Source organism: Falco biarmicus, chromosome 4, assembly GCF_023638135.1.
Source record: "Falco biarmicus isolate bFalBia1 chromosome 4, bFalBia1.pri, whole genome shotgun sequence".
NCBI lineage: Eukaryota > Metazoa > Chordata > Aves > Falconiformes > Falconidae > Falco > Falco biarmicus.
Genome location: NC_079291.1, coordinates 75643450 through 75666540, shown reverse-complemented (window position 1 = coordinate 75666540; position 23091 = coordinate 75643450). Strand labels below are relative to the sequence as shown.

Genomic DNA, 23091 nt, shown 5'->3' with positions numbered 1-23091 from the left:
GTGACGCACTAGGAGACTCCAACCTGGCCACCAGGGTTGGGGGCTGCATGCTGGCATGCCCCTAGGGGCAAGGGAAGAGGTAATCCACCCCAGGGGGAAAGCAGCCAGAGAGATCTGGTCCTCGCCCAGCAAGCACCTGCACCCAGGCAAGGCAGCAAGGTCCTTCATTCCCCCCGGGGCGTGGGGGAACAGCCTCTTCACCCCAGGCCCCCACGGTGGTCTCACGGGCAGGTCAAGACAAACCTCTTCACCACCGCATCAACACTGCAGGAGCCAGAGAGGATGAGCTGCAGCAAGCCACAGCGTCATGCTTGGGAAGCGACAAGGACACACCTTTCCCTGGAGTAAGACCAGATGGGAACTCCCCCATCCTTCTGCTTTTGTGCAGCCGGTGTTCCCAAGAAAAATAGTTGTTCTCAGCCTGCCTGGCTCTGCAGAGCAGATCCCTCTGCCCATGGCTCAGGAGGATTTGAGCATGTGTGTGTGCACACACACATGCTCCCCTTCTACAGCAGCAAACCCTTGATGTGGCATCACTGATGATGCCGGGTGAGCAAGGCAGGAGGGTGTGTGGCCGTGCATGCTACTGGTGCTGGGAGATGGGCAGCAGCAGGGCTCTTCTGACCAGTGTGGGGGAGCTGAAGGGACTGGATCTGCTCCCCACTTTCATGGGAACCATCATCCCGGCGTTTCATGCCTGGGCAGTGGCGCTCAAGGGTAAAAAATGCCAGTCCCAAGATTGCACCATCCAGCACTGCAGCAAAGTTAAGGAGCAGGGAGAAAGTAAGACAAGATAGGAAATGCTCCTGGCAGAGGCTGGTGTGTTTGTTCCTGGCCTGGCAGCTCACGGGATGTGGTACCCAGGGTAGCCCTCGCTGCACGTCCCCAAGCCACCGGCTGCCCTGGAGGAGGGTGCTGCCAGGCGTTACAGGGTGTCTGCCCTGCTGACACTCCCTCCTGCCCTCGCAGGGAGCAGCAGCAGGGCAGCAGAGGCTGGGCAAGGAGCAACGCAGAGGCGGTGGCACGTAGGCAGAGGTAGTGAACCCCAGCCAAAGTCCTTGCCCACATACTGCCCTGGAGCAGCAGGGCCATGGGGAAAGCAGAGGAACCAAAGCAGAAATCACTTAGCAGTGTTCTTCCCAGCATCCGCATTTTGCTGCTGGCTGCAGGAGGTCAGATGAGGAGCCAATGCACCCTGTGCCGGGTCCAGGCCACGTGTCTGAACTGGCATGGCTGCGCTGGGGACTCACTGGCAAGTCCCCCCAACAACACCTCTGCCAAGCAGCCCCATGTTTTGGATGTTGTTTGGGTGGATAAGGTGGTTTCCTGATGCGAGCCAGCACCTTTAAAACTGGTTTAACCCCGAAACCAGGTATGGGGTGGGCAGGGCTGGGGTCTCTGAACCAGGCAGACAGTCTGAAACAGCGTGACAGGTATCCCCACTGCTGCTGCTAGGGTGGCCCCAGTGGCTGCCCCCTGGCAATAACCCCAAGGGAGCTGGGGGTGATAACAGCCAGCATGGGAAGGTGATGGAGTACAGCTTGAGCCAGTCACCTTGGGGACACACAGGGTGCCAGCAGGTAGCAGGAGTGGGGTTGGCAGGCTTGGCCTGCCAGCACAGCGGCTGATTCTTCCTTTCAGGTGCTGATGAGTGATGGGCGATCTCAGAGAGGGACATCCCCCCAGCAGGCACTTCCTAGCTGCCTGGTACCCCGCTGCCCTTTTCCTGTGGGTTTCTCCTGTGTCCCTGCTCAGTCCTGTCCTGCACACTCCCCATCGTGGGTGCAAGCTGAGTCACTGCGATGCCACTGCACCTCATTGCAACACCTCCCATCTTCTGTTCTAGGAGCCATGAGGAGCCTGTAAATACTTTCTTTGGCAAGACTCTTGTTTTGATCTAATCGCTCAGCTTCCTTCAAAGGCAGGCACAGAGAGCAACTGCATGAGGCAACAGGGAAGGTCATGGGGAGAGCTGCGGCGGCAGTAACTGGGGAGGATCAAACCCGGGCTCAAGCTGGGGTGTGGACGAGTGGCTCAGTCCCAGCTGACATGAAGCTCCTCCTGCATGTCACCACAGGCACTGACTGTCCCAGATCCTCCCCAAGACCATAGGCACTTACGGCTCTGCAGCTGGGACGAGGCCAGGATCCCCATGCTGCCATCCATGCTGGGGCGCAGACCCAGGGTGAGGCCCTCACCATGCCATTCCCGTTGTGGTTGCAGCAGGACACCGCGCCACATGGTGACAGGCGATGGGGGAAGGCACGGTGGGAAGGTGTGCGCCGCCCCATGCTCAGCCCACCTGCATCATTCATGTCTCAAAGTGCAGGTGTGCCTCTCCTGAGGGATGGCAGCTCGCTGGGCCAGGCTGGCTCCTGCCTGCCCCTGCACCCTGTTCGTGAGCTCTGCTGGACACCGCTGCATAGCTGAGTGCCAGCAGGAAAGCTTTGCTGTGGTCAGGTGGCTGCTCAGTTGTCCCTGGCAGACGGGCTTCAGCTCATCGGGTGCCTGCTGAATGAGCCAGGTCTGTGCATCTCCCGGTGCAGCCCAGCGAGAGAGGGGACCCAAGCAGCCTGGCCAGTGGGGATGCTCCTGCAGCCACCCCATCCAGCGCAGCAGCAGCAGCCCCCAAGCAGAGCACAGCTGGCAGGGAGAAATCCAGCGGGTGGCTGTTACAGGGCCAGACCCACAATTGTGATTTGCTCTGGGTGCCCTGGGAAGGCAACCTCAGCCAGCAACAGGAGCAAAGCCACCAAGGCGGCAAGTGGGGTGGCAGGAGCAAAGCCACTGAGGTGGCAAGTGGGATGACAGGAGCAAAGCCACCGACGCAGTGAGCGGGATCGCCCCTTCCAGCTTGATGGGTCCTAGCGGTGCAATCATGGGATGTCACTCTCCATTTGTACACAGCTATTTTTAAAGCTGATATTGCCGGTTCCCTCTCTCCCTTACCGAGACAGCTTCACCCTTGCCCCGGTTTCTAGGTTTATTTCCTCCTCCACCCGGGGCCAGCAGGGGCACAGCGGGTGGCTATGAAAACCTAAGATTAAAAGATTGCAGGAGAACACCAGCTCAAAGCCATCGCTGCAGCATCCATCTACATGGAGACACCCCCCCCAAACTGCTTTGCTTTATCGCGTGGAGAAAGGCAGCAGCCCGAGGGTGCCCTGCTCCCCTGCCTGCCACGGCACAGGGCGGGGGGTGTGCTGTCACCGTGGCACCCCAATACCCCAGGGACCCCGTCACACCCCATGCTCCTTCTTCAAGCACCAGAGCTGCGTTGAGCTGCAGCTGCCCTTGTCCCCATCCCCTCTCCTCATCACCCTCTTCCTCCTCCCGCTCCCGCAACGTGCCCACAGCAAACTTCCCCCGCCCCCCCCGCACTGGTCCCGGCATCCAGAAGCGGGGCCTGGTACGGCAGCCCTGCTCCTGCCCGGCGGGCAGCCGGCAGCGGGGCAGGGGGCAGCAGGGTGGGCAGGGGCAGGGCGGGCAGGGTGGGCAGGGGCAGGGCGGGCAGGATTCCCGGCCCCCGGCAGCCCGCTCCTCGCCGGCGCTTTCATCCTTATCGGGAAGGTGCCACTTGGCAGCTGGAGCGGTCCCGAGCGCTGCCTTCCCACGCACCCTGCCCCACGCACCCTGCCGCCCCGCGCTCAGCCCCCCCGCACCCCGCCCCTGCCCCCCTGCCCCCCCCCCCGACCCTGCCCCCCGCCCTCACACACACGGTGACACACACACAGGGTCACACGGGCAAACACCCCCGCTAACACGGTCACCCACACAGCGGCACGCACACGCACTGACACACGCACGCGCAACCACGCTGACACGCGCACCCCCCCACGCGCACCCCCCGGGCTCGCTCTGGCCCCGCCCGCCGGTGCGGCGCGTGCGCGGGGCGGGGCGGGGCCGCGGGACGGAGCCGCAGCTGCAGCCGCAGCCGCCCGGCCCGGCCGGGTGAGTGCGGGGAGGGGGGGCAGTACCGGCGGCGCGGGGGATGCTCCGGCAGGGGATGCCGGCCCCGCGCGGGGGATGCCGGCGGGCGGGGGGTGCCGGGGCGGGTGTGTACCGGCGGGGCGGGCAGGCGGCGGGGGGGGCTGCGGCCCTTCCCGCAGGGCGGCCCCGCCCGGGGCTGCGGCGCCTCCGGGGCCTCTCGGCCGCTCTGCGCCCGCCGGGGCCGCCAGCCGCCGCCAGGGCGCGGGGAGCCGGGCCGGGCCCGGGCGGGGGTGGTTCCCCGGGCCTGGCCCGGCCTCGGCCCGGCCCCCGTGCTGGGGGGCGGCGGTGGCCGAGGAGGCGCCTGGCGCCCCCCGCCGCCCCGGGGCTTGTGACGGTGCGGGGAGCGCAAGGGGACGGCGCGGCGAGCCGGGCGCTGCTCCCCGGCTGCCCCGCATCCCCCCCGGCGAGCGCGGCCCGGATCCCCGTAGCGCTGGGAGACACGGGCGGCCCCGGCTGCCGGCCCGGGGCTGGGGGTGCTTTGCACGACGGCTCACGAGAAGCTGCCCCCGGCCCCCGGCCCGGCTCCAGACTGGGCTGCCGCATCCCTGAGGCCGCGGGGGCTACGGGGCCCCGACGTGCCGCTGCCAGCCCTGGAGCGAGCGGCCCCTGCCCCGTCCCGCCGGGCCCCGGCCCCGGCTGCAGCCCCCGTACCGTGCGCCGCTGCTTCTGGCTTTCGATGGGACAGAGCGCGACCCGTGGGGGACGCGGGGGGTGCTGAGTGCTGCGAGGCTGCGGGTCTGTGCTGGGCGGCAGCCCCTCACCCCCCCTCCCCAACCTTGCAGCCTCCTGGAAAGTTTTATTGCTCTGTTTGCACAAGCGCTGGCGCTGGGGAGGGTTTATGAGCTAGCTGTGGCATGACTCTTGCATTTCGGGGAAGAAAACAGCAGCAGCGAGAGCTGCGTGACCACCTGTGGCTGGGCTGGTGACCACCGGCCCCGGTTGCTTTTTGCAGGACCCGACTGTAGCAGACGGGACTTTCTGGACGCGCAGGCGTCAGAAATCACTTGCTCTTCCTGAAAATGTTGGCCAAAACAAGTCCTTCCCCTGGCGACGTGTGCTCATACTTTTAGTTTCCAGCACGGGTGTTGCGGGAAGCAGGGAAGTGTTACCCGTGCCAGCAGCGCTGTGGAAAGCCATGAGCAGCCCCCACCAGGTGTATGATGCCACCAGCCTGGGCACCGTGTGGTCCTCAGCACGGCCACAGAGATGGAGGTGCCCGGCAGGGTCTGCAGCTCATCTCCTAGGGATGACATGGTGCCTCTGAAGTTGGTGTGGAGAAATGCTGATTATATGGAGGGGAAAAAAAAAAAAGCAACGTCTGCCATTTCCAGGCCTCGTTTCTATGGGAACGGGACATCAGAAGAGCAGAAATGCAGTGAGTGCTCTAAAATATCTGCCAGCTCCTGGGAGCACATGGCGTTTGCTCGGCTTGCCCTGCCCTTTCCACTGAGACAGCGGCTGGGGACAGCTGGACCCCAGTGGTGAGGTGGTATGGAAGTGGGTCAGGAGGTGGGATGCTGTGGCCTTGATCCCTGCCGATCTTCGGTCCATCGTCATCTGAATCCACTGATGGGAGAGCTCTGGTCCAGGCTGGCAGCTGGTGCGGCCGGCACGCTATCTGGCACGACGCACAGGCGCTGGTGGTGCTGGCCAGGTGGTGGGGACTTGTCTGGCTTCGGGGGGGCAGGAGGGTCTCCTTCCTCACTGACCTCCCTGGGCATGACCAGGGTGAATCTGTACTCACGTATTTAGGAGACTTCCTCCCACCACAGCTGGCCACACGGTGTTTCCAGCAAGGGGGAGAGGAACTGGGCTGTTCTCCAAAAGCTGGTGGTGGTCATATCACTCTTCCTCCGGATCCTTGGCTGTACCTCTTGTGGGGAAAGTTGGTCTTACCTTGCAAGGCATAGTGCTGAGGTCAGGCAGGATTGCTGCTCCGGAGGGGATGACCGGGCCCACCACCAGCGAGTAGGTGAGCGCCTTGCAGGGTGACCTCCGGCGAGGTGCGAGCAGCCCTCCTTCCCGGGCAGAGGGGTCCTGGAGGCAGGTGGGGGCGTCTGGGGACCCTGCCTGACCTGCCTGTGGTCACATCATCTTGGAGCTGATCCAGGCAGCACCTTCCAAAAGAGTTTTTCCCTTTTGGGTTGAAAAAAATATCATTTCTGTGGATGCCCAGAGCCTGGAAAGCCATTTTGGCTCTCAAATCTGGTTAAGAAACCCTTAAAGCCCTTAAGAAACCCAGCTTCTTCCTTCTCCCGCTCTCCAGCAAGGGAAAGGTCCAGTGCGGGTTTTCTTTGAACACCTGAAAACTTGGAAAAAATGTATTGACAGTAACGAAGTTTTCCAGCTTCTCGTAGTGTTTGTGTTACCCAAGAGCTGCTTGACATTTTCTGAAGTGATGTGCCAACCCCGATGACAGCCATAAGACCTGCGGGGGTGGCTGGGGGGGGGCAGCTTGTGTTTGAGGGTGCGGCGGGGCGAGCAGCCAGGAGAGACGTGGGAGCAGGAGGTGAGATCTCTGCGAGGGCAGCAGCCTTCTCCAGCCTGACCTGTTGTGTTTGTCCTCTTTAAAACGAGGGAAAAGTTTGATTCTCTTGGTTTGCTCTGGATTCCCGTCAAGTGAGCGCATGAGGAAGGTTCCTGCTCCTATCTGCCACGTGTGGTATGTGAGAGCGTGGGGCTGGGGGACTTGCTCTAGGGGTCCTATGGCAAGCCGGTGGCATTTCTGCCAGGGCATGCGTGGACTGGAGGCCAGCTGGAGACACAGCACTTTGTGGTGAGCTTGAAGGTGTTTAAGCTGCAATCTAGCAGCAGCTGCCTTTGCAAAGTCCCCTTTGCTGGGTCCTTCCCTGCTTGCTGCCTGAGGGATCTGATGGGCTTTTCTGGGCTGCAGGAATGGACCTCTTTGCTTCTTTTTCTGACCAGAGGAGGTTCCTTGAGTGCAGATGTCCTTTCCCATTAAGGGAATCTGACTTCTGGGCGTGGAGTGGCAAGAAGAAGGTGTTCTTTTTTTGCTCTGAGAAAGCACCTGGGTGTTGGGTTGGGGATGGGAAGGTGTGTGCCAAGCCAGAATGCTTCTGGAGGGCTCGAGGAGCTGGTGGCACAGGGCAGGCAGGTAGATGGATGCTTGTTGCTTTGTCTGCAGACCTACGTGGATTTTAGCTTGCTCTCGCTGCAGCTCGGTTGCTCCCAGCTGTCGGTGCTTTGCTCACAATGTGCGTTTACCAGTCACTGGTCTGGGAGCGAAGGTCGGGCAGGCTGGGCTGCCAGTCTCCCCTCTCCTGCTGGCACCAGCACCCTAAACTCGCTGCTGGGGTTGGTGGGTGCTGGCCAGATCCAGGGAGCTGATACTATCCTGACCAGGGCTGGAAAACGCGCTGTTGAGTATCTCCCAGGGCATTGCTAGTAGGTAACATGTCTGTCCTCGTCTCTGCAGTGGCTTTTGGTGCTGCCAGGCTCTGGAGCACCAGCTCTCGGAGATGAACCCGGCGCTGCCCGCTCTGGGGGTGCGGCAGGGCTGGTGGGTGCTGCTGTGCCCAGGCTGGCCCCGTCGCTGCAGGAGGAGGGGGTTTGCTGTGCTGGGAGCCCGAGGGGCTGCTCGGCTGGGGGCTGCCCTGTGTCTGGCAGCGTGGGCAGGTTGCTCTGCTTGTGCCAGGGCGGTCCCTTCTCTGTGCCACGCTGCTGGGTGACTCTGCCAGTGTGAAATCACAGCCCATCTGCTGGTGGGACAGCAGTGCTTCATCAGGGAACGCCACTGCAAATGGAGACAAAAACAACTTGGAGGGATAGCAGATGCTTCCCAAGAGGGGGAGGAGGCAGGTGTATCGTCCTCGTATGCCGACCTTCCCTTGCGCTTTCCTGCCCTTTTCTCATCCTTGCCTCTCCAAGGAGAGTTTCTGCGGAGAAAGCACTGGTAACGTTGTAAACCCAACCCTTCGTGTTGTGGGAGACAGAGCCACAACTTAAAATTTTCATCAGTCCCAAATAATGGGCTGCAAAGGGGGCTGGTGGCCTTCCTCAGGCCAGTGTTTGCGGTTCTGTAACCCTGTGCTCCCACTGCTTAAGGAAAGCTGTTCCCTGCCTGCTGCGGGCAAAGCACTCCTGATGCTCGCGGGCTGGGTTTCTGCACAGCAGCCTGCCTCTCTTGCAGCTCGGGTCACGCCAACGACCGGGAACAGGTCACGCCAGAAACCGCGAGCTCTGGCTCTTGTGGGTCAGTAATGAGCCTTGGAGAGGAAACACGACATTTATTTTTCGCTGTTTGGGGTTGAGCCAGCTGTTGCAACATCAGGCTGGAAGCAGAGAGCTGCCTTCGGGCTGCCAGCGAGTGGGATGGGGGATGCTGCCCTCCGTGCCTGGGTCTGTGGGCACCCGGTGTTCACGGCTCTCCCCTCTCTTGCAGGGTCCTGCGGAGCGGTGGCGGCGGTGGTCCCCCTCTGATGGGATGATGGTTGTTCTCAGGCAGTTTGGGCTGCTGCTCTGGAAGAACTACATCCTGCAGGTAGGCTGGCACCGCGCTGGGGGGCTGCCTCTCACCTCTGAATGTGGGTACCCCAGAGCTTGCCTGGGGTCTTGGTTCTCCAGCAAACCTTCACCGTGGGCCCAGGGCATCATCCCTTGGAGGAAACTGATTTGCTTGTGCATGTGATGTCATCCTGCTTTTGTGCCAGGGAGTGACGGGCAGGGCTGCATGCTCAGTTGTCCCTGTCGCCTCGAGCACACACTGTGCTCACCCCCTCCTGTGCTCTGGCCGTGAGTTCAGCTCCCCTTTCTGGTGGGGCAGGATAACCCATGCAGCCCTCTACTTCTTGAGCTGTCCTGTTACCCAGCCTCCTCCGGAGGTGCTGATGGCTGCATGGCGCCTCTAAACCCACCGGGGCCCAGGGTTTTTTCCCTCCATTACTTTCTACAGCCCTCCAAAGCAGGCACTGGGGGTCTTAAAAATATTAAGCCAGCATCGTCCTGGTGGCTGTTCTCAGCACAGCTCTCTGTGCGGCAGCTGGCTGTGGATGAGGGATTTTGGGGCCTCCTTGTCCTTGTGCTGGACGAGGCTGCAGCGCCTTTAAGCAGCATGTGGATGCAGGACCCAGAGCAGCCCTGGCAGAGCGCAGCGGAAGAGGAGGGAGCGGAGATGGCTGCAGCCTGGCTTTACGCTCTCAGTTACCCTTCTGCAGCTCAGCACGATGTTGCTTTAAAAATAAACAAAAGGAAGAGGGAAGGGAGGGCTGGGCTGCCTGTGCCTGGCCTTCCAGCAGGGCAGGGAGCGACCAAAGGGACCGGCAGCAGGTCTGGTTTGCAGCCAGCAGCGTGTTCTGTGGGTGTGCATGATGGCAAGTCCTGTGCGTTCCCCTTGTACACCCCAGACACGTGCAGGACAGTCCCCCAACCCGTCTGCAGGGGCATAGCAGTGTTTTCTGGGTGTGCTCCAGGGTGGGGGCACCCCTCGTTGTGTTTTCCAAGGCCACAGGCTGACTCAGATCTACTGCACCGGAATACAGCCTGAAGTGTTTGTGTTTGCTCCCTGGCTCTTAAGTCTCCATCAAAAATTGTGCTCCTGATGAAGATGCAGAGCTCCCGAGCCATCATCACCCCAGTGCGAAGATGGATGCTGGGACACATGGCTTGCTCAAAGCTGGGGCAGCCCTGGCCAGGCGGAGGTGGTGATTATGGATGAGCGTCCCTGTCACCTCGGGAATACAGCAGCTTAAATGACTTCTGCGGCAGCAAAAGCCTTGCGCTGGTAAATGTGTATTAGCCTGTAAGTTCAGGGAGCCAGGCAACCGTTCTGGAGACAGCCCAGGAGACTAAGAGAGGTTTAATACGATAGTAAATCAGCGGGAGGCAGCTGGTCCGCCAGAGCTGCATTATAAAACCATCAGACATCTGCAACGTTCACTTTTACGAGCGCAGCCTTCGGAAAGGCTCCTTTTTCCCTGCCGGCTCGGGGTTGCTGCCTCTGTGCTCCGCAGCGCTGGCTCAGCCCTGGCTGTGGTCCCTCCCAGGTGAAGCCTGAGGAGGGGTTTTAGGCTTTGGCGGTGGGTGCCAAGAGCCAGGCAGCGATGGGGGGAGCGGCTGCGTGGCTGTACACCTGCATGGTGCCTTCTGAGAAACTGTCCAAGAGCCAATGCACCCCAGCTGCTGCCGGCAGACTGTCCCCTTCCTGGGAGGTCTGGGGTGCTCCGTGCCCAGGGCTCCCTTCTTGCCCCACTGCAGGCTGCGCCCACCTTGGTGCGCCCACTTGCTGCTTTCTTTTTTTTGGCCCCCGTTTAAAAAATAAAAGCTTTTTCCACCGTTCAGAGGGGTGGGAGGTGTAACTACATGGTCAGCACTGCTCAGTGCTTGATGTTTGTGGAGCTGAAGGAGCTTTTGTGGCGGCTGGGGTGCAGGCAGGTGGGGAACCCCAATAGCCACGCTGTGCCTGCAGCCTGCTCGCCCCGTACGGGCACCTGGCACTCGCAGGCTCATTCCTTAGGGCCCCCCAGCCCGTCGCTGTGAAGCAGGAGGTGATTTACCACTGAGTGTGCAGAGGTGCTGGGGGGGCTGTGCCGCTGGATAGAAACTGATTGCTGAGACAGCAAAGTTGTGAGAACAAAGCTCTTGGTGCTGCTCTTACCTGGTGGTGCTGCTCTTTCCAGCCAGGCAGAGGGGAGGGTATAAAACTCCCTATGTCTTGTAAAGCCTGTCTCAGCCAGAGCCCTCGGAAGAGGTTAATGCTGCTGCTTCTGCTCTGGGCATGTGCTCAGAGCCAACAGCTGTGAGTTCTGTGCCCAGAGCTGCTGCCAGGGCCATCTCATGAGCTGTCACTGCAGTGGAGTTTTACGGAGGCTGGCTGGGCTGGGCTGGGCTGGAGGCGGCTGGGTTTGCAGAGGGAAATAATGCAGCTGGGTCCAGATCTCCCCCCCCCTCACCTGGTCCTGCCTGGTGGCTGCTGCTGCTGCAGCGGGCACACGGGTCGGCCGTGCCCTCCTGCCTGCGGTGAGACACGGTGTGCCTGGCTGAGCCCAGGTCCCGCATCCCGCTCCCATCCCTGCCCCAGCTGCGTGGTGCAGCTCCCAGTGGGAACAGCCCAGTGCTTGCTGCTCCCTCCGTGGAAGCAAGTGTGATGTTTACAGTGGTTTTACAAGCATAAATCCACCGGTCAACAGCGTGTCACAGCGCCTACAGTAAAACAGATTGGGGGGGTCACGCTGCAGGGATGTGGGGGTACATGTGATGCTGGCTGGGACTGCTGCTCCCCCTGCCCCTCCAGTCAGGGATGACCCCAGTTCCCCTGGGACAAGCAGAGTTTTAAATGCTAATTAACCTGGGTTGGATGCTAATCAGCCTGGGCTGGTGGTGGGTGTTGGTAGCTAGCTGGAAGCTTGCAGGAGCTGTAACCCTGGGGGAAGCCACGGGCTCTGCCAGGTCCCGTCCTGGGCTGGGACGTGGAGCCTGTGTCCTGCCGCCTGCAGCTGCTGAGCTCCAGCGGAAAAAGCTTTGCTGGCTGCAACAGCTTTGCTGCGCCCTGCTTTACCTCCCTCTGGCTTGCTCGTCTCAGCCTTCTGTTTAGTGACAGTATTTTTAGCTCCCAGCCCTGCAAGCATTGGGCAAGGTTGCTCTGCTTTGGCAAAAGCCGTTATCATTCTGCCGGCAGCGGCTGGTCCCCGCACGTCGCTGTGGCTGCCTGCAGGAGCGGTTTAGGCAGGCGCTGAGCGCTGCCTGTGCCTGGGCAGAGCCCTGTTCCACTGGGGAAGGGCAGAGGACCAGCTCAGCTCGTTCAGACCCGGCAGCATGGTGGGGAAGGCTCCAAAGGAGGGTGGTTTGAGATAGGGCGGTGCTTAGGGTAGGGAATGCCTTGGCTGGAAGGTCCTGAAGGATGCAGGAGCTGGTGCAGGGTCGTTCCCAGGCTCCAGAAAAACCCAAGTTGTGAAACCTTGTGAAATGCAAGAATGCTTCTGCTACATGGTGTTTGCATGCCCTGGACCTCATTACTGTGTTTGGTCTCCCTTTGGTATTTGCATCTTACTTTTTATATCTTTTTCTTTCCTGCAGAAACGGCAAATCTTGGTGACCGTCATCGAAATCTGCCTGCCGCTACTTTTCGCCGCCATCCTGATAGCTCTGCGGCACCGGGTGCACTCCATCAGCCATCCCAACGCCACCATCTACCCCCCCGAGTCCGTGGATGACCTACCGGGCTTCTTCTACAGCCGGCACCCCAGTAACCCCTGGGAGCTGGCATACATCCCCTCCAACAGCAGCGCCGTCAGGAGCATTGCCGAGGCGGTGGAAAGAGCTTTACCCATCAGCATCAGAGGTGAGCAGGGGCCAGGGGCTGCAACTTCCACCCCAGAAATTGGTACAGATTTTTACTCTGATAAATCCTGATGCTCTGTTCCTGGGATGTGTCATTTTTTTTAAGACATCCAAGGCAATAACTTTATTTTTATCTCACTAAAACTACAGGATTTTGTTTTGATTTTTGGTTGCGTTTTGTTGCAGTTTCCATCTAGAATAATGTTTCCCTAAAATAGTTCAAGAAAGTGGCTGTCACTTCCCCGAGAAACGGTATTTTTGGAAATCTTTTTGCACAGAAAATTGTAGTGCTTCATGTTCCAAACTGAAGATATCACTAGAGTTTTCTCTGAAAGGAGAGCTGACTCCTGTCAAGGAGGAGGAATCTGCATGCCTTGTGATGGGTACAGCTGTGTCCTGTGTAAAACCCCCCTGTCTGACAGCAGCGGTGTTTCCCAGCTCTGTCTGGAGCACATCCCTCGTGTCCTGGACCAAAATGATGGTTTTGGTGATGGGTGACCATCAGCCCATGTTGAGCTGCCATGCTGCACGCCTGCATCTCTGTCTTTTCCCCCTCTGCAGCTCAGGGCTTTGCCTCGGAGAGGGACTTTGAGGAGTATGTCAAGTTGGACAACCGCTCGGGCAGCGTGCTGGCCGCCGTCGTGTTCAAGCACCGCTTCCAGCAGAGCACGTCCCCACTGCCCCTCCAGGTGAGCGGAGCCAAGGGGCTATGGGGATGCGGGGGAAGCAAAGCCAAGGGGTGGTGAGGAGGACACAGGGGGACCATACTGGCTCTTTTCTGTCCCACCTGTGACTCCCTTTCTGTGCTCCTTCCAGGTCGACTATGAACTGCGCTTCAAGTACAGCCCGAGGAACGCGCCGCGGAGCGAGCAGACGGGTCTGAACCCCAACCTGGACCGGGACTGGCACACCAGCTACCTCTTCCCGCTCTTCCAGCTGCCCGGGCCCCGGGAGGCCAAGTTTGCCGATGGGGGGACGCCGGGTGAGGGCTCCCTCTCCTCTGCCGCGGGCTGTGGCACGGCCGCAGAGATGGGCGTCATTGTCTGTCCAGCAGCTCAGCTCGTTACAGAGGTTCACTGAGGATCTAAGCTTTTAAATAAAGAGTTTACATTTTTATGATTAATTTAACTTAATTTTTAAATTAATTAATTTACTTTTAACATTTATTGTCTTTATTATTTTTAATATTTATTTTATCCTGTGACTTCTTGGGCACTGTTGGCCTCAGGGTACCTCTGCTGAGCGGAGTTGGATAAGAATAAATTTTACTTACGTGAATCTTTTTTTTCCTTTTCAATGGAAAATTTATTTCAAGGTCCAAACTGCTCAGTATTTATCATGCTGCTTAAATAGTTTAGAAATAAATAGAGCAATTCTGTGGTTTGAGAGTAGTTTTTTAAGGAAAGCCAAACCACTGACGGAGCAGGAGGCAGCAGGGATGTTGCCAGAGCTGGCGCTGGGTTAGGACTTGATTTTTGGGGAGGTTCCTCTTGGCTGCAAAGGGGATATTTTCCTCGGTTGGGTTTCTTCTTCCATCGTTCAATAGCGATGTCAAGGAAAAGATTGAGAGGCTGAGAAAGCCGGCAAATGGGTTTTGCTCACACAGTGTAAATAAGCCTGAGCCCAGGAGGGCGGTAGCTGCTGGGTCAAACGCTCTGCAGGACAGGGTGACCAGGAGCTCCGATCAATTCCTTTGCTACAGTATTTGCTTAGTAAATTAGTTAATATAAAACATTGTTCATGATCTCATTTTCTTACTTTTTCCTTCTCTGTCTAGGTCATTTTGAGCAACTAACTTTCAAAATGCTCATTCGGGGCTTTGCAAGCAGAATTTGAGTTTCCATTCGAGTGACATGTGGCAGAAATCCCACATAAAAATAAACTAGTTGAAAATTTAGAATCTTTCACTGTTTTCTCATGCACAAAAATTTAAGCCAAACTTGTGAGAATTGGGTTATATTTTCCTCACCAAAACGGGCGTAGTAGCCCGTATTTTCTTGGCTTACAAAAAAAAAAAGGACCAAATACAAACTCAGCGACTTTGGTGGTCATTAATGATGATGAAGAATCTCCCCCGTTACAAAAATAAACCTGTGCCTGCGGAAAGGCGACTGCATTTTAAATTGAGTTTTCCTGCCAGCTGCTTTTAAATGATGATTATGAGATTTAAATTGCTCTGATTTAAATCCTTCCTGAGCCCCTCTGTGTCTGCAAGAGTGTGTCGATGGTGATGGGTTTTTTTGCTTTTCCTACAAGCTTTCTTTTTTTGTTCCCTGTTCTTCCCAAGCAATCCCTCCCATAAAGGCTGTTTCTCTCCTGCCGACGCCTCCCTGCAAAACCTGGACCCGTCTCTATTCCCTGGTGTCGTTTTTGCCGTGCAGGCTATATCCGCGAAGGGTTCCTGGCCGTGCAGCATGCGGTGGACAGAGCCATCATGCAGTACCACGCCAGCGCCAGCTCCGCCAGCCTGCTGGAGAACATCACGGTGGTGGTGCAGCGCTTCCCCTACCCGGCGTATGTCAACGACCTGTTCCTCCTCGCCATCCAGAACCAGCTGCCCCTCCTGCTCATGCTCAGCTTCACCTACACCTCGCTCAACATTGTCCGCGCCGTTGTGCACGAGAAGGAGAAGAAGCTGAAGGTAACGTGAGCGGTGGGGCACTGGGGCACTCCTCTCCCGCTGTGGCTTTTCCCAACGGGTGCTGCCTTTAAATGAGGAACAAAATCCCCCCGGGGTGTGGAGCCAGGCAGGAGGTGGGGATGGCAGCAGATTAGCGAGCCCCGGGAGGAATGGCGCTAATCCTGCTGCCGGGGACGCTCCTTGCTGGGCGGCCAAGGCTGCTGGACCGAAGGGCTGGTGTTTCTCTTGGGCTGGGAGGTGGCTTGGGCAGAGGGCAACACGTCTGGGTTCAGGGGTTCCGGAGAGTTGAGTTGAGCATGTGGGAAGCGAGGTGTTTGTTGAATGTACAAACCCGCGTGGCTGAGCTGTGTCGCGGGGTGGCTGGAGCTCGGCTGATGGGCTTGCGGCAGCAGGGCTGAGCATGCCGGGCTGGGGTCCCCTGTGCATGGGGCCATGCTGCCCCCTGCCCCACGGCTGCCGGGCTTCCCTGGCCCCACCGCCACCAGCTGTGGTGATTTTGGGTGCAGCTGTGCTCTCTGGGCTGATGTTCTCCTGCGTCAGTGACAGCCCCTGCCCGGGGAGGTGGGGGACACCGTGCCATGCTGACAGCCGTGTGGGACGCTTTGGTGGCACCTGGGGATGGCGTGCCCACGGGGTGTGGGTGCAGCCCGGGGTGATGGCATGACTCCCCACAGGAGTACATGCACATGATGGGCCTCAGCAACTGGTTGCACTGGAGCGCCTGGTTCCTTATGTTCTTCCTCTTCCTCCTGGTGTCCGTGTTTTTCGTCACCGTGCTCTTTTGTGTCAAGGTGAGTGTCTTTCCCCAGGCCACTGTTCAGCAGGCCAGAAGCTCTGTGCTGGCGAGGCACAGGGATGACAAGGATCCTCTGCCACGGGCTGGACTGTCCTGGTGTCCCAAGACTCCTCTGTGCGTGTAGCGCAGGCTGGAGTTGGCCTGTTCCAGGGCTGGGTGGGCAGGGGTGACCTCCCACGGGCACCGGGGAGACCCAGGCACTCCATGCAGAGCAGGACCACCCTGCACCCACAGTCCTGCCCTGCACCCACAGTCCTGCCCTGCACCCACAGTCCCACATGCCCGTGGAGGGGCTCGAGCTCTCCTTGCTGCTCCTCCCCCTACACCATGACAAGCAGGAGGTGGCCACCTGGACGCTGAGCAAGGTGTCCCCTGCCTCTTAGACCCCACATCATACAAGGGCAACCTGTACTTCCTCCCTCTGGGGTGGTCTAGGAGGGACTGGGTGTTCTCACCTGTCTCTCTGTTTGTCTTTAACCCACGGAGAACATCAGGTATTGGCTGCCCATGTGTGCCTGCTGCCATGGCCACCTTGGGCAGCCCAGGCGTAACCACGTTCTCTCGCCAGGTGAGTGAACAGGGAGCGGTGCTCACCAACAGCGACCCCACACTGGTGTTCACTTTCCTTGCCATCTTCTCCATTTCCTCTATCTCCTTCAACTTCATGGTGAGCACCTTCTTCTCAAGAGGTGAGTCCCTCCCTGGCTGCCTCCCTGTGGGGCTGGGGGAGTGTTATGGGCCTTGTGCTGTAAAATCTCTGGTTAATTTTGGTTGGGAGGCAGCTCTGGAGGTCACCAGTCCACCCTGCTCAGAGCAGGGCCAGCTCCGGAGTTATGTGAGGTTGCACAGGGCTCTGTGTTGGATAACTGGCTCCATGCGGAGCGGGAGCCTTTGTTCCCTTGGCTGTGTTTTCCCCACGGTGTGTGGGAAGGGATGCGTGCGCTGTCGCTTCCCAAACCAGACAAGTTCATGCGTTAGGGCTTCATCTGGCAGCTGTGGCCCCAGGGTGCTCGGGTCTGGGATGGACAGGGTGCTCCTGCAGCTGTCAGGATCCAATGCTGCCCCTGCCTTGCCCCGGGGCACGGGCACATCCTCGTCCTGCCCCTGCATAGCCACACTTTGTGCAAGCCTTGAATCTCCCCGGATGGAAAGCTTGTGAGAAATATATTCATTGGCATCACCAGATTACTGACTTTCCGTCTTGCTTTTCTCTGTGCTGGCAGCAAATGTTGCGGCTGCCGCTGGCGGCTTCCTCTACTTTTTCTCCTACATCCCTTACTTCTTCATCTCGCCCCGCTACGACCTGATGTCCCACAGCCAGAAGCTGGCGTCCTGCCTCATCTCCAACGTGGCCATGGCCATGGGGGCACAGCTTATAGGCATGTTTGAAGGAAAAGGTGAGCGAGTGCCTCCTGTCCCCCGGGAGGGGAGCCAGACTCATTCTGTGGTGGGTTGGGGCTGGCTTGCATGTGGTGTGAAGGGTGGAAAGAAGTCAGGGAGAAGCACTTTCCAGCTCCTAACGAGAGCAGGGGGGCAAATTGCCAATCGCTCCCACAGGTCTTACCAGCCCCCCTGAACCCACACCCCTGGCAGACTGGACTGTGCAAAACACCATCATCACTTTGGCTGCCGAACGAATTCTGTTCTGATGGACGGGAATCCACTGCGTTTCCTCCTTCCCGATACACATCTTTAATTTTGGTGTTTATAAGAGTTTGCTGGTGGTTCCAGCAGAGGCCATGCTTTTGTAAAGTGATGGCAGTAAAAAGGCAGCTGTGGTGATGGAGGGGCAGTGGCTGGAGATCGCTTCTTCCCTGGGCAGTGCAGAGAACGTGGTGGAGGAAGCGTGATGGAGTGCGGAGCCTCGAGATGTCAGTGTGCTTTCTGCTGCATCTTTCCCCTCTATCTTTAGAAGGGATTGTAGAGCCATGTGTGTGCCCCTCATGCCCGAGCAGTGAATTAGGACAGGGGATGCTGTCTGACAGTCCCAGAGAACACTCTGTCCTTCTGGAGGTGCAGAGGTAGGCAGTGCCCCGTGTGCGTTGCAGGGACTGGCATTCAGTGGAGGGACCTCATGAAGCCCGTCAGCGTGGACGACAACTTTACCTTAGCCCAGGTGCTGGGGATGCTGCTGTTGGACTCGGTGCTCTACGGCGTGGTGGCCTGGTATGTGGAGGCCGTCTTCCCCGGGGAGTACGGCGTGCCTCAGCCGTGGTACTTCTTCTTGACGGTGAGCACCGCTTATGCACCCCTTCGAGTGGGCTTGATGGGCATCGTGTGGGGATGGTCCCCACCTCTGTGCCGTGCAGTGGGCCAGACTAACGTGCCAGGGTGGCACCACCTGGCCTCCAAAATCAAGGGGTCTGCAGCATGTCCTCAGTAAAGGGTGATGCAGCTGTATTTTTTTACTGAACGTGAAGGTCATCTTGGGTTTAAATCTTGTGTCCTGATGCTTCTTGGCATGCAGGGTGTTGTTAAATGTCTCCGTGCCCGAGTGAAGGCATCGGAGAGAAGCCCCAAGTGTGAGCAACCAGATCCAGTCATTTGAACCTCCCAGAGCGCTGCTGTCCAGGCGGACCCAGACGATCCGCGTCCCGCTGCCAGTCCCCACGTGCTAGTGACTGTCAGCTGAGCTGCCCTCGCTCTGCCAAGGCGAATGCTTGGCATCCTCCTCAGCAGCGGTGGCTGTGCCGATTACTGCAGCTCAGCTGGCCGCTGAGAATTCATTAAGCCACAGCGATACAACCAATTCTGATCCTGTGGCTGTATCCCTTGTTATTTGATTGGGAGGTTTTTCTTCCTCCCCTCTAAATTCCTTATCCCAGCATGGTTTCACTCCAGCATCCCACTCCCTCTTGCAGCTAGACCAGGGTAGCGGAGATACAGCTGTCTGCCAACAGCCGCAGTGAGATGCTGATTTTGCACTCAGGAGTCGCTGAATTGTTATTTCCATGGGGATTTCAGGTCTCAAACACTTATTTTCATTCCTGGAGAGCCAGGTCAAAAAAACCTGTAACTGCAGCAGCTGGACCCCAGGCTTTTTGCATTTATTATATGTCAGGGCTTTTGGAGGGGGTGATCATCCATTGCACGGGCTCTTCTGGGCAGGGGGCTTCTGCCTGAGCAATTTTGCTTCTCAATGAAGTACTGACCTTTTCCATGGGAATGAAGATGAGGAAAAGCTGCCTGTGTAATCACGGGCAATCCTGCTGTAAGGGAGAGCTAGGGGAAGGCAGCAGGGTAGGGGCAGGAGTTTCATCCTCTGACTTGCTTGCTGAAGATGTGCTGGTTGACAGTTCCCAGGCCAAGGAGAGCAGTCTTGGAGATCTGTGGGAGGAGGAGAACGGCCAAGGCTGGGTAGAAGAGATGGTCTGTGTCTGTGCCTGAGTTTCTCTCTCTGCCTTCTTCCATCAGCCCTCGTACTGGTGCGGGCGCCCCAGGACTGTGGTGGGAAAAGAGAAGGAGGAGGAGGAGGACCCTGAGAAAGCTCTGAAGAGCCAGTACATTGAGGAAGAACCTGCCGACCTCGTGTCAGGAATCAAAATAAAGCACCTTTCCAAGGTACCAACTGCCCAGCACAACACAAATTTATCTTAATGTTGTTTTTGTAAAAACTGCTGCCTGCAGGCAACTCCCTTATCATTTTGCTGCCCTTTTTGCCTCGGGCAGTGTTGCTTAGCACTAAGGCTCTTCCCCAAAGCTGGCTGCATTTTCTTGTGGGCTGAAGTGTTAAGTGCTTACAGGAGCAGTGACATCTCTATTTTACCTGTTGACATCTGAATTTAGCCCGAATTAGACCTGTTTTCTAATGCCAACACCACACGAGCATCATGGGCTGGGGCTGCCAGCTGGGGCAGGTCTGAGTGCGCTTGCTTCGGGTGCAGCATCAGCTTGTTAACGTGTCTTTGCAGGTCTTCAGAGTGGGAAACAAGATGAAAGAGGCAGTCAAGGACTTAACGGTGAACATGTACGAAGGGCAGATCACCGTCCTGTTGGGACACAATGGCGCTGGGAAGACCACCACTCTGTCCATGCTCACAGGTAGGAGCTGCATCCTGCTGCGGGGCTGGCACGTGGCCAGGAAGGGCTGATGGCTTGACTTGCAAAGAGGAGCTGAACCCCACTTCTGCTCTTCCCCGGAGCACCTTCAGTCACTGAGCTGTTAGCCAGGGATGCCAGGGTAGTGAGAGGCAGTGCTGGGGAGAGGAGGGAGGGTGCGGGTCCCTGCTCAGCTCTCCACGAGAGTGGGATCAGCCGGCGGGGAAGGTGACAGCCAGTCTTTGTGTTGGAGAGCCCTGAGCAGAGAAGGGACTTGCTGCAGGCTGGGTCTCTGTAGGCTTTGTCGTAGTAAGGCAGAGAGGCCACCAGGCCAAGAGTTGGTCTTCATCCTTCTTGGGGTGCTGAGCTGCCCCAGGCAGCCTGTTCGGGCATGGCGGACATGGTGACCTTTGATGGTTCATTCTTCCCTGTTCTCTGTCACTCTGTGCTGCTGCTGCCAGCCGAGGGGGCTCACCTTGTCTCCCCTGGAGCTCTGCCCGCTTCACCCCTTGCCTGCCTGCGCTGGCAGCACTGCAGGGTCCACCTCCCGCCGGTGGGTGCCATGCAGCCCACCCTGCGGGCAGGAGCAGAAAGCTGCCGTGCCCCAGCCTGAGCAAGAGCCGCTTGCTCTGACTGTTGGCAAAAACCTGCCTGGGGGGGGATGCTTGGCAGGACCCCCGCCGTTCTGCCGGCTCTTTGCTGCCCAGGGTTGTCCTCAGCCCTGCGCCAAGGCTGCTGCGCCTCGCTCCTCCCAGGTCTGCACTCTCCGACGGGCGGGCAGGCGTACATCAACGGCTACGAGATCTCCCAGGACATGGTCCTGATCCGCCGCAGCCTGGGCCTGTGTCCCCAGCACGACGTCCTCTTCGACAACATGACGGTGGAAGAGCACCTCTGCTTCTACGCCGGGGTGAGTGCGGTGCCTGGGGGGAAATGCTGCTGTGCCCCTGGGAGCCAGCCCTGGGCAGGCACCCTGCAGCTTCGCGAGGCTGGGGAAGCATGGTGAGATCCATCAGGTGGGACCAGGGGAGGCCATGAAGATGACCGGGGGGTAGAGCACCTATGGAGACAGGCTGGGAGAGCTGGGGCTGTTCAGCCTGGAGAAGAGAGACCTTACAGCGGCCTTTCAGTACCTAAAGGGGCTTATAGGAAAGAAGGGGACAGATGTGTTAGCAGGGCCTGTAGTGATAGGACAAGGGACAACAGTTTTAAACTAAAAGAGGGTCGATTCACACTAGATATAAGGAAGAAACTTTTTAGGCAGAGGGTGGTGAGACACTGGCACAGGCTGCCCAGGGAGGTGGTGGATGCCCCGTCCCTGGACACATCCAGGGTCAGGCTGGATGGGGCTCTGGGCAGCCTGATCCAGTGGAAGGTGTCCCTGCTCCCGCAGGGGGGCTGGATGAGATGGCCTTTAACAGTCCCTTCCAACCCAAACCGCTCTGTGATAAGCAGAACAGCCGTTGCCTCCTTATTCCACCTCGTCTGCAGGCAGGAGCTCCCTGCTTGGCTGCCAGAGGAGTGGAGGGTCACAGGCAGCGTGGCTCCACAGAAACCACCATGCCAGCTGTGCCGGCTCCTTCAGCACTTGGGCAGGACTCCATCTCTGTGCTGCCCTGCTTCCCTGCCTGGCTGTGGAGGAGGGAGTGTGGTGGGGTTCAGCAGCCGGTGGCTGATGTGGTGGCGAGGGTCTTTGCCAGATTCACTTGCCCCCGCAGGCAGGCTTAACCTCCCCTTCCCCCTGTCTGGCAGCTGAAGGGGTACCCATCCTCCAAGTGCCCTGAGGAGATCAACCACATCCTGAGGATCCTCAACCTGGAGGACAAGCGCCACGCTCTGACCAAGGCGCTGTCTGGTGGCATGAAGCGCAAGCTCTCCATTGGCATCGCCCTCATTGGGGACTCCAAGGCAAGCATCGTCGGTGGGGCTCACCTCAAACCTTTCTCCCTGGGGCCAGCGCAGGTCTTTCTAGAAGCTTTGAGGTTGTTCCTCACATGGTGAGCCAGTGGGAGATGCAGGGAGAGCAAGGAAGGGGCGGGAGCACCCCCACAAAGGGGGATAACTCTGAGGACAGTGCCCGGAGGCTGCAGTGCAGCTCTGCTGCCTGGCAGCTGCTCCCCCAAGCAGGAACATCACGTGCATGCTGCAAGGTCAGGGCTCCTTCTAGGCCCTGGGATTGCCCTCTCCTGCGCTGCTGTGTCTCTCCCAGCCCTGTTTGACCAGCACCCGTCTCCTGTGTGCAGGTGGTGATGCTGGATGAGCCAACGTCAGGGATGGACCCAGCCTCTCGCAGGGCCACATGGGACCTCCTGCAGCAGCAGAGGAGCAACCGCACCATCCTGCTGACCACCCACTTCATGGATGAGGCTGACCTGCTGGGGGACCGCATAGCTATCATGGCCAAGGGCGAGCTGCAGTGCTGCGGCTCCTCACTCTTCCTCAAGCGTAAATATGGTAAGGGAAGAGCAGGCAGGCCGTGCTTGATGTCTCCTCCTTGCCAGGGAGGGGCAGGAGCGAGATATAGGGCCAGGAAGGGGACCCATTGCTCCCTGTCTGATGGCTGCTTGCTCCCCATCGTGCTGTACTGCCTCTTCTGAAGCCCATCCCCACACTTGCTCCTGCATCGCATCCATAGCCCAGGCAAAGCCGTCAGTGCTTTGTAGTGCCTTAGCATTCCTCTCTGCTCCAGCACCGCAGGGCCAGGCTGGGCTGATTTACCCTCCTCTCCCTTCTCTCGTCCCTCTGCCCAGGGGCTGGATATCACATGGTGATGGTGAAGGAGCCCTACTGTAACCTGGGGGAGATCTCCCGCCTCATCTGTCAGTATGTGCCCAATGCCACCATGGAGAGCAACGCTGGGGCAGAGCTGTCCTTCATCCTGCCCAAGGAGAGCACGCACAGGTAATGGTATTGTCCCCTGCCTGCCCTCCCCGGGTGGGTCCCTTCGGCACACGCTGGGGCACACACTGTCGTCAGGGGCTCGCTGGAAAGCGGAGCTGCTTTCTGCGTCAGCACTGGTCTTGGAAAATTGAGTTTGGCTCCTCCTTTCACCTCCGCCCTCCCCTGCGTGTGCTGGCACATCGCTTTCATGCCCCCCGTGTCACCACCCGTGCAGCAGCTGCATGGGACAGCGCGGGTTGCTGATAGCTGGTGATGGCTGCGGTGTGGAGGGTGGAAGGCATGAGGCAGGCTGGGCTGGCTCCGAAATCTAATATATGGATAGCTGAGGCTGCCTGCGGCAAGGAGGAGCAGCAGGTGGAGCCCAAAAGCTGCTCCTGGGGCGAGTGGGGTGCTTGGTGCTGCAGGCAGCAGCGGAGCTGGCAGCAGAGCT

General features: G+C 58.7%; 1 protein-coding gene across 1 annotated transcript in view; it reads left to right on the top strand.

Annotated features, from left to right (window-relative positions):
- Positions 1-3887: 3887 nt before the first annotated feature.
- The window catches only part of ABCA3 (ATP binding cassette subfamily A member 3), a 31110-nt gene continuing 11906 nt past the window's right edge, over positions 3888-23091 (top strand). Inside the window, exons 1-16 of the mRNA XM_056336269.1 lie at positions 3888-3951; positions 8393-8491; positions 12022-12286; positions 12847-12974; positions 13102-13267; positions 14667-14926; positions 15601-15717; positions 16291-16411; positions 16946-17119; positions 17771-17952; positions 19137-19283; positions 19634-19763; positions 20516-20670; positions 21513-21668; positions 22004-22214; positions 22511-22661. Coding sequence (XP_056192244.1) covers positions 8435-8491; positions 12022-12286; positions 12847-12974; positions 13102-13267; positions 14667-14926; positions 15601-15717; positions 16291-16411; positions 16946-17119; positions 17771-17952; positions 19137-19283; positions 19634-19763; positions 20516-20670; positions 21513-21668; positions 22004-22214; positions 22511-22661 — 2420 coding nt within the window. The 5' untranslated portion in view covers positions 3888-3951; positions 8393-8434. The remainder of the gene's footprint in view (positions 3952-8392; positions 8492-12021; positions 12287-12846; positions 12975-13101; positions 13268-14666; positions 14927-15600; positions 15718-16290; positions 16412-16945; positions 17120-17770; positions 17953-19136; positions 19284-19633; positions 19764-20515; positions 20671-21512; positions 21669-22003; positions 22215-22510; positions 22662-23091) is intronic.